General features: G+C 39.2%; 1 protein-coding gene across 1 annotated transcript in view; it reads right to left on the bottom strand.

Annotated features, from left to right (window-relative positions):
• Nucleotides 1-11,174, bottom strand: part of ITK (IL2-inducible T-cell kinase) — a 97,308-nt gene that overhangs the window by 37,717 nt on the left and 48,417 nt on the right. Inside the window, exons 6-7 of the mRNA XM_006863923.1 lie at nt 8,757-8,908; nt 4,138-4,203 (exon numbers count right to left, since the gene is read on the bottom strand). Coding sequence (XP_006863985.1) covers nt 4,138-4,203; nt 8,757-8,908 — 218 coding nt within the window. The remainder of the gene's footprint in view (nt 1-4,137; nt 4,204-8,756; nt 8,909-11,174) is intronic.

Raw genomic sequence — 11,174 nt, 5'->3', positions numbered from 1 at the left:
AGGGTCAGTGAAAAAGAGGAAGTACTCCAACCAGATGGATTGACACAGTGACAGCAGCAAGAGCCTCAAATGTACTCCGGATGGTGCCGGAGTAGCAGTATTTCATTCTGTTGTGCATAGGATCACAGTTGCTATGAGTTGGAACCGATTTGAGGGAACCTAACAACAAACAACACCAATACCCAAAGGCATATTTTGGCTTTTGTGGACTTCTTTTAATTTTCTCATCTTCAGCCAGAACTTGCATATGAGCAATTGGTCCTTGTCTTTGTTTTGGCTGATGATACAGTCTTTCCCATCTCTCCCCAAAAAATCTGGCAAGGTCCATGCTTATGCCATCATTGGTATTGTTGAAAAAGACTGTTTGCCATGGATTAGTCCCTGGTCTTACAAAAATTCTATCATGTAGTTTCCAGCATTTTTTTCTACCACCAAGTCTATATTTTCCAATTTCTGCTCCATCCTCTTTGTCACCAGTAATTATCAATGCATCTTGAATGCATGTTTGGTCAATATCATACTGAGGAAGTTAGTAGAATTCGTCAGTTTGTTCATCACTAGCTTTGGTGGTTGGCGCATAAATTTGAATAATAAATCATATTAACTTGCCTTCCTTGTAACTATATTGATACTGTCCTATCAAAAACAGCATTGTACTTCAAGATAGAGCTTGAAATGTTCTTTTTGGTGATGAATGCAGTGCCATTCCTCTTGAATTTGTTGTTCTTGGCATACTAAACCATATGATGTCTGACTCAAAAATTTCAATACTTGCCAATTTCAGCTCAGTAATGCCTAGCTTACTAATCTTTTTTTAAAAGCCTACTAATCTTTATACATTACATTTTATGTTTGATGGCTTGCAATTTTCCTAGATTCATATTTTGCACCATCCACGTTCCAATTATTATGGATATTTGCTGTTTCTTCTCCTTTGGAGTCATGCCCTATCATAAAAATGAAGGCCTCAAAAGCTTTACTCCATCCACATCATTAAGGTCAACTCTACTTTGAAGAGGCAGCTCTTCCCCAGTCATATTTTGAGTGCCTTCCAAGCCAAGGGACTCATCTTCCAACACTATAATTTTGTTTTGCTAATCACTTAGAAGGTTGCACAGTAGCTCCATAAGATAAGCCCTGGACAACAAACCACAAGATTTGTGGTTTGAGCCACCATCTGTTCTGTGAGAGAAAAATAAGGCTTTCTGCTTCTGCAAAGATTTATAGTCTCAGAAACCCTATGCAGGTCGCTATGAGTCTGAACCAACTTGACAGCAGTTAACAATAACAGAATCCCCAAGAAGTGGGCCACCTATTCCTGCTTCTTAGTCTGCTCTTGTCTGAAAGCTTTGTCTACATTGTTCACCATGAGGGACCGTTGTGGTATTTAAAACACCTGTGGTATAGTTTCCAGTATGTCAGTAACAATGAAGGCATAACTGTACGATCAACTGACAGACATGCAGGGTTGAAGCACTTAGGTCAGTTATTTGGTATGATTTTTATGGATTTGGATTTGTTTGATATTTCCTCCTGATTATGAATTTCCTCCAGACTATAGATTTTGGACAGAAATACCACGGAAGTGATGTTTTGTCTTTCTCAGTACATCACACCAGGAGACACATGTTATCTGCTGGTCCCATTATTGGTGATGTGAACTTGGGCATTTGGTTAAGGTGAAGTCTAACAGGTTTCTCTACTTTGTAATTAGTAAATGATTTGTGAGGAGATTCTTTAAAACTGTATATGTGATTCTACAGTGCCTCATCAAACTTGCACTCTTGAGTTGTAATATCTATTGGTGATTACTGCATTAATCGGTTGATACTTTGAGTTCTCAAGGAGCGACTTTTAAACTGATAATTCTCTATAGAGCCATTAGTTGGTATTCCAGTGTAAGAAAGAGCTTTCTTTTTTTATTTGTTTGCTTACTTACTTATTGATCTATATCTTTATTATGGATTTTTACTTTATTCAGTGCATTTAGTCTCTTGTGGACATTATTTATTTTGAAATTCAAATTGTTCCAGATTTGATTAGTGAAGGCTTCTTGATGATAACCTCTGTGTTTGTATGACATGCTCACATAATTTTTAAAATTTTGAGTACTTCTTTATTTTTTGTCACAACAAGATGTTCCAGGTTCATCTTGTTCTTTTCCTGATCCACCATGAAGTATTATTTAGAAATCAAAGTCTGTGTTGGAGCATTGGTTGCTAGGTGTGAGTATTGCTACTGCAGTGTTATTTCAGGGCCTTCAGTAACTGAGCTAGGAAAGAGTGTGCGTGTGTGTGTGTGTGTGTGTGTGTGGGGTGTGCTTCAAAAAGTTCATGGAAAACTTCCGTTCTCTTTTTTTTCCCCATTCTCTTTTAACCCATTTTTCCATGAGCTTTTTGAAGCCGCTTAGGAGCTCTGGTAGCATAGTGGTTACGAATCGGGGTGTTAACCTTAAGGCTGGGAGTTCGAAACTACCAGCTGTTCCGTGGGAGAAAGATGAGACTTTCTGCTCCCGTAAAGATTTGCAGCCTTGGAAACCTTGTGCAGGGTCACTGTGAGTCGGAACCGACTCCACGGTACTTAACAACAACAACAACAACTATATGTACATGAACTCCTGGTGTGGTGCTGTAAGATAAGCACTCGACTACTAACTACAAGGTTGGCGGTTCAAACCCACCAGCTGCTACTTGTTAACTCGATACAGCCGTTGCTATGATTCAGAACTGACTCAACGGCACTTAACAACAACAGTATATGCACATGGTGAGTATATTGTATGCTGTTATTAAGTAAGGTGGAATCGGTTCCAACTCATAGTGACCCTGCATAGGGTTTCTGAGGTTGTAAATCTTTACGGGAGCAGAAAGACTCATCTCTCTCCTGCAGAACTGTTGGTAGTTTCGAACTGCTGACCTTGAGGCTGGCGGCCCGACTCGTAACCACTATGCTACCAGAGCTCCTTTTACAACTGAATTATTTTAAATACCCAGCTGTTCCAGTGACATTATATCCCTGTGAACTCTTTTAAATGACAACTTGGAAATAAACACTTAGCTCAACATGTTGTTGTTGTTATGTGCCATGGAGTCGGTTCCAACTCATAGCGACCCTGTATAGGGTTTCAGAGGCTGTAAATCTTTATGGGAGCAGAAAGCCTCATCTTTCTCCCGCGGAACAGCTGGTAGTTTTGAACTGCTGACCCTGAGATTAGCAGCCCGATCCGTAACCACTATGCTACCATAGCTCAATATAAGAAGATATTTAATACCTATTTGTTTGCCTGCTATTTTGGTATTGCAGACATTGTGGGTAGCCATATTTTATATCTGTATTTAGTTCAGTGTTCATAGAGTCTAGTCCTCCTTCTGTAAAATCCATATTTTTAGGATTCCTTGTAGAACCTTTTCCTTTTGCCACAACCTGTTTCTCTTTGGTAAAAGGTGAGGTGAGTACCCATACCCTTCCCTTATTCTTATTTAAGGCATTTCTCTTCTGTTTATTTAGTTGTTGTTAAGTACCATTGAGTTAGTTCTGACTCATAGTGATCTTACATAGGGTTTCTGAGGCTGAATATTTATGGGAACAGAAAGCCTCATCTTCTCCCTCAGAGCAGCTTGTAGTTAGCAGTTCAGTACTTAGCCATCACACTCTATTTATATATGGTGGTGGTGGTGTGCCTTGGAGTTGCTTCTGACTCATAGCGACCCTGCGTAGGGTTTCCAAGGCTGTAAATCTTTATGGGAGCAGAGAGTCATGAGGCAGAATGGTTGGTAGTTTCAAACTACTGACCTTGAGGTTAGCAGCCTGACTGGCAGAAAATGAGGAAGAAAAATGAGTCAAGAAAAGGAAATACTTAACAGTTTCACAATCAACCTGTAAATTACTCCTAACCTAAAAGCCCAAACATGTTGCTGTCCAGTCAGTTCTGACTCATGGCGCCCCCATGTGTTAGGAGTAGAACTGCGCTGTTTTCCTAGCTGTGATCTTTACAGAATCAGGACACCAGGCCTTTCTTCATTGGTACAACTGATTGGATTTGAGTCTCCCACCTTTAGGTTGGTAGTCAAGAGTAAACCATTCATGAACTTCTAAGGAGTAACGTATTTTTGAAAAACAAATTTAAAAAAATCTTACTCGTAAGTTTCCAGGTTATTTGGAGATTTTTCCACCAGGTAACTGCTTGGTACATATCCTTCATGCCTGTTAAAAGGAAGATTAATGTTTAAATTAAGTAGACCTAATTTTCACATGTTGCTTTTCAAGAGTTAATCTATTAAAAGTTAGAAGTGTGGATGTCCCTCATTATTTGGCATTAACAATAGCATATTTTAAATTTTAGACCACAAGAATTGGTAAAAAGAACAAGAACCGGCAAAGTGTTAAAGGTAATAGACTTCACCACTAAAATATGAACCATAAAAATAAGAGGTGACTTTTATTTTAAAAGCTCTGCTGGCTGCCCTCCTCATTGTGAAGTTCTGTCTACTGGGGGAAAAAAAAAAAATAATAATGTTCAGTCTCTAATTTCTGTAAGGGAACTTTTTTTTTTGATGTGTAATAATATTTATTCCACTTAAGTGCCACCACTTTACAGTCAAGACACCAAAATAATTAAAATATATATAAACAATGTTTTCCAGCTACAGGCTCCACATGAACTATCAGTTGATATTATGAGCTTTTTATAATTCAAGGCCTCTAATAGTTTTTGTTAATTAAGCTTCTTTAGATGTAAAAGGTGTAAAGGTGAGAAAATAGGATGAAGTCAGGCTGGATTTCTGGGGTGTCATTTTTGAACAGGAATTCATAATTGTGTATAAACAAGGAACCATGGACAAGAAACTAATGAAAATACCAGATTTTATGTGTATGTAGTGTCTGATAGTGTAGTGGTTACGAATTGATCTGCGAACCGCAAGGTCAGCAGTTCGAAACTACCAGCTGTTCCCCGGGAGAAAGATGAGGCTTTCTGCTCCCATAAAGATTTACAGCCTCAGAAACCCTGAACAGTGTCGCTATGAGTTGGAACCGACTCCACGGCATACAGCCGCCACCACCATGTAGTATCTAGTTTTCACAGCAGTTTCATGTTCACCATTTCATTTCAAACCACCAGGTAAAAGCGCTGCCACTTCCGCTCTGTAAAATGAGGAGCCGAAAGTAGATGATCCATAAAGTTCCACTCCTCCAATATACAAAAATAAGCCTGATAGTTTTTAGCCTCTTACTCCTAAAGTGTTTTAATTGTTTTCAGAATAAGGTTACTTCTCAGTCTAGTGATTATGTATAATGGGGAATGAATAATGTGTTTCACAGAGGTTGTTTTGAGGAATGAAGAAACCAAGAATAGAGGTGCTCAATACAGTACCGTTATCTTGTACCCATGGCAGACATTACCAATCTATCATGGTTCACTCTTTTTAGAAAACTGCACATCAGGCTTCGGAATCATCTGTAACCTGGCATTCAAGGCAGCCACTGCCAGTTGTTTGTTGTCATTGTTAAGTGCCATTGAGTCTGTTCCAACTCATAGCTACCCTGTATAGGCTTTCTGGTGAGCAGCTGGTGCGTTTAAACTGCCGACCTTGTGGATGACAGTCAAGTGCTTACCTTACAGTGCCACACCAGTTGGTAGGCGATAGCTATTTAAAAATTATTTGCAATTCCTTCTGTAGCTATTTTGGAACTCCCCTGAATTAAGTCTATCTTTGCCATACCAGTGTGTTTAAAATTATACTAACAGATTAAAAAAAAAAAATGTTTTAAATAGAGACCTGTACCATAGTATGCCAACTAAAGCTAGATTACAGATAAAAATGTTGTTGGTAAGTGCCATCAAGTCGATTTCAACCCAAATCGACCCTGTATAGGGTTTCCGAGGAGCAGCTGGTGAATTGAACCTCTGACCTTGCAGTTCAAACCGCTTTGCAGTCTGGCGCATTAACCTACAGCGCCACATCAGGATCCATGGATAAAAATAAGTGATAGTAATTATTTTAATTTGTATGTGATATAGAATTTACGACGCCCCTTTCATTTTCATCATCTCATTGCCTTTCTCAATGCTGTAAGACAGAGAAAGCTGATAATATTTACGTTGTGCAGAAAGGAAATCGATTCGCCGAGTATACTTGACTTGTCCAAAGTCACATACAAGAAATAATAACTGATATAAAAATCCACATCTCCTGTTTCCCCATTTTGTGTACTTTCCAGCGCTCCATACTATTACAAAGCAGCCCAGGGAAATCCCCACCATGCAGATTATCCTCTGAGGTGGCCTCTTTGATGCTCTTTGAAGTATCAAGCATTGAGCATTTCCAAAGGCCATGGTTCAAAGGGTAAAACTGTCATTTGGGGAAGTAAGACCTAGGACAAGAAATTTCCTGGAACATTTGCAGTGCTAAATGTCAGTTGATTGAACTGGTGAATTTCTGAATTAGTTCATCTGGTGTTTGTAGATCCAGGCAGCCTGGAGTTTGCTCCTAATATGGGGCAATGAGAAGGTCAGGCCAACAGACTCATTTGCCTATGAGTGAGCTAGAGAGTGAAGTTCTTGATGAGGGGCTTTGGAGTCTATTCTTAGCTACCAAGCTGCAATGTCCGGTAAACAATTATCTATTTAATCACATCTTACCTGTACCCTCCCCGAAATGCAAACTTTGATAAATGCAAATCATGTAAAGTCATAGCTTTAAGGTTATTTGTACCCCAAATGAAAGCTAAAATCATAGAAAAAGATTGGAATCCTTTTAAAAATCTATTAAATTGGCCTTTTGGTTCTAAGTTTACGAATATTCAATATGTGAGAGGATGTGCAAAATAGGCACTCTATAACTATACTAATGAGCTCTGGTAGCGTAGTGGTTATGAATCGGGCTGTTAACCTCAAGGTCAGCAGTTCAAAACTAGCAGCTGTTCTGCAGGAGAAAGATGAGGCTTTCTGCTCCTGTAAAGATTTACAGTCTCAGAAACCCTGTACAGGGTCGCTATGAGTCAGAACCGACTCCATGGCATACCACCACCACCATAACCTTACTGTTGGATATGTAAATTTGGCAACCTATCAAAATTAAGATACCACATATTCCGACTCAAAAGTTCCACAGTTAAAAATATGTAGATAATAAATATTAATGGGTCAACAAGAGGGATCGACACAGCATATAGTCTCAAAAGGTTGCCAAAATACACAAGCAAAAGATCTTCATGTTGAGGCCTTAACTGAAATAAAGAACATAAAGCAAGTAAGCTGGAAAGTAAATGTTCCACGTTGAAAGATTGCTTCATTCTTTATAATACAATCATACAGTCTAACACAGCCATTGTTTTAAATGTGAGGTAGGACTTCACGTGCTGATGTAAAAGATCCTCAAAATTTACCATTAATGGTTGAAAACAAAATGAAAACCAGGAATGTCGGTTTAGCATGTAAATAAAGAAAGGCTGTATGAGACAGATTCAGACAGTTAGTGAGAAAATTCCATGATCTTTTCAGTTCCTCTTCTCACAAACTTTTGAAGCCCCTCGTATTTGTATGAGTCCTGGTATAGCACAGTGGGTTAATGCGCCAGACAGCAAAGCAGTTTGAACTGCAAGGTCAGTGGTTCAAGCTCACCAGCTGCTCCTTGGAAACCCTACACAGTGTTGCTATGGGTCAGAACCAACTTGACAGCACTTAACAACAACAACAACAACATATTTGTATGAGAGAAATTATGGTGACACAGTGGTTTAAAGTGCTTGACTGTTATGCCAAAGATGGGTGGTTAAAACCCATCATTCTCTCCATGGGAAAAAGAGGTGGCAGTCAGCTTCTGTAAACCTTACAGCCTTGAAACTCTATTGGGTGGTTCTACTCTGTCCTCTGTGGTCGCTGTAAATCAGAATCTACTCATGGGAATTTTTTTCTTTTTGTGTATGAATAACTTTTTTTCCTGAGGATACACTTTTGGAATTGATGTAGGGAAGAAGAAAAACTGTTTCTTTTTCACGTATGTTTTGCTGTACTGGTAGTGGGGTGTTTTGCTTTTTTAAATGTTGTAATGATGGGATAATTTTCTTTTTTAGATTTTAAAATTAATAACAACCCCATACTTAAAAAAATGTGGAAACTCTATAAAAGGGTATTTACTGCAGTGCTATTAATATTTGTAAAATATCAGAAACAATCAAAATGCCAAAAAAGAGGGAATTGTTTAAATTATAGTAGATTTATATGTTGCATTTATGCCCCCTCCCCCCCAAAAAAGGTGACAGTCTCCCAATCTGTGGATGCTAGTGGAACACCCAGGGGATTTTTTGATGACGGTGCTTGAAGTGGAGGACAGGTAGGAAATGTAGCAAGTGGTTGCCTTGTGGCCACTTCTAAGAAGAAGAAAAACTCCCCTCAGCTCTTTCCTCTTCCTCCTGCTTCCTTCTGCCCCTGTTCTCTTCTCTGCTGTGTGATGATCATGCTGACAGAAGTAGGACACGTCGTCCAGTGTTTTCTTTGTCACTGCCCCTCCTCAAACCTTACGTGAGTAACCACCAGTTACCATTAAATCGATTCACTCATGGCAATCCTATGTGTGTCAGAGTAGAACTGTGTTCCATAAGGTTTTCAATAGCTGATTTTGGGGAAGTAGATCATTGGACCTTTCTTCTGAGGTTCCTTAGGGTAAACTTGAATCTCCAACCTTTTGGTTAGCAACTGAGTCCATTAACTGCTTGAATCATCTGGAGGCTACACAATAGCAAGAAAAATGTCTTACCCATTCTTATCCTGAACTCTCCACCAGTGAATCTCAGAACTATCCAGCAAGTAGTATTCTTCACTGCGGCGAAGCGTGAGTTCCTGTGGATCGTTTGTTTGGTAGTCATATAAGGCAATAACCAAAGTTTCATCTGGTCCCTGGAGTGACCGCTGGGGGAGGGAGACAACAAAATCAATCAAATACACAAAAAGGAGGGACAATGCAGAACAAGGTTAGCAAATCCTTGAGTTTTGTTTGTTCCTGGATCTAAACTAGATCAACACATTGGCTCCTATAATGCACTGGGCTATTCACTGCGGCAATCTGCCTTCTTCTAGTTGGCTCTCTTTATGAGTTTGCCTTACACTGCTGAGTATGAGGCACACACAATAAAGAGCTGGAATTCATTCTGCTAAGTAAATTCTGGCCCCAGTGAATTCCAGGCAGTCACATGCTTTACCCTAGAGCCTGCTGGTTTCTCTACATGTACCATGCAGCACATCACGCAGCCTTTCTGCACTGGGGAAGGTGATTCACTCAACACAAAATCATTCAGTTGATGCTATGCGGATTTGATTTGTAGGTTGTCCAGATCAACAGAAATAATAGACTCTGAGAGCTAGAATGCCTCTGAGAGATCATTTGATTCAACTTTTCATTTTGAATAGAGAAACTGAGACACAATGGGGAAATGGCTGTGATCAAGTTTAGAGCTTGAATTAGTCTTAATGACTTCACCATTAAAACACATGGTTTTCCTGCTTTCTTTTGTGGGCTATCTTTTACCCACATCGCTTCTCCTCAGTATTTTTCTTAGGACGAGATATCGAGGACATGAAAGAAATACTGTAAACCAATCATGAGTTCAGGAAGGGCTAGCTCTCTTTTTATATTTTCAAATTTTTTTAAAGAGTAAATATGGGAAGAGATGGAGATTCCTGGCTAAAATATGATATGTTGTTGTTGTTAAGTGCTGTCAAGCTGGTTCCGACTCATAGGGACCCTGTATAGGATTTCCAAGGAGCAGCTGGTGAATTTTAATCTGACCTTGTGGTTGAGTGCTTATCCTACAGTGCAACATCAGGACTCCATGAAATGGGAGAGTGTCGGGGGGAGTCATAGTTCTCCCAGTACAGGCATCCCTCACTTTTCAAAAGTTGATTTTATACCACACTGCTTTTACAAAAGATCTCCATTAGCACCTGTTTTTGCAAACCAAAAGATATCCGAAGAGGATCTTCACTTTTATGAAACAAGGTAAAAAGTGAAACTAGAGTTCAAAGCAGTGAAACTGACACTACCACGCTCCTTCCTGGGGAATGACAGCCAGCCCTCAACAACCATAGCTTGGAACTGTTATCTGTGAACAGTAAATGGTAGTGCGACTTTTAGGCTTCATGTGTTAGCTTGTATGATTTGATATGTCAATTGTTGGATCTGGGAACACTTTTTCTATATAAATCAAAGGTAATTGCTTCTTCATTGAATGCCATTTTGGCTTATGAAAGATTTCATAGCAACATTTTACATATAGCAGGGAAAACCTGTATACGGCAGCATTTGGCACCATGAAAATAACACAGCTAAGAAAGAAAAAGACTTGTCATACTGATGCAGTATGTCATCTCAGTTGAGACCAGATTGAAATTTGAAGTCCAGATATTTGTAGAGCTTCTGCAGTGGTGGTATCTATTGGCATGAATCAATGGGCCTGAAGCTTTGTTCTAAGAGCAAACGGTGGGAAGATTGCATTCCAAGACACCTGAAGGAGATAAGTAGGGAAATGGCTTGGAATTGATCTGAATTAACTAAGAAGGCCTTGGTGGTAAAAATGATGCTGGAGAATGCATGATAGAATTCTGCAAAACCAATAATTTGTTCATTTCAAATACCTTCTTTAGATAGCATAAGAGACGACTATACACATGGACCTCACCAGATGGAATACATAGAAATCAAATTAACTACATCTATGGAAAGAGACAATGGAAAAGCTTCATATCATCAGTGAAAATAAGGCCAGGGCAGACTGTGGAACAGACCATTAATTACTCATATGCAAATTCAACTGAAGCGGAAGAAAACGAAAACAAGTCCACAAGAGCCAAAATATGACCTTGAATATATCCCACCTGAATTTAAAGATCATCTGAAGAACAGATTTGATACACTAAACACTAAAGACCGAAGACCAGAAGAGTTGTGGGATGACACCAAGAATATCATACATGAAGAAAGCAAAAAGTCATTGAGAAAACAAGGAAAAAGGAAAAGGTCAAAATGGATGTCAGAAGAGACACTGAAACTTATTCTCCAGCGTAGATGCTAAAGCAAATAGAAGAAATGAGGAGGTCCAAGAGCTGAACAGAAAATTTCAAAGATCAGCTCGAGAAGATAAAGCCAAATATTACAACAAAATGTGCAAAGATCTGGAAT

This window comes from Chrysochloris asiatica, unplaced genomic scaffold, assembly GCF_000296735.1.
Source record: "Chrysochloris asiatica unplaced genomic scaffold, ChrAsi1.0 scaffold00057, whole genome shotgun sequence".
NCBI lineage: Eukaryota > Metazoa > Chordata > Mammalia > Afrosoricida > Chrysochloridae > Chrysochloris > Chrysochloris asiatica.
Note: the sequence above shows the minus strand (reverse complement) of the source record. Positions and strands in the feature narration are given on the sequence as shown.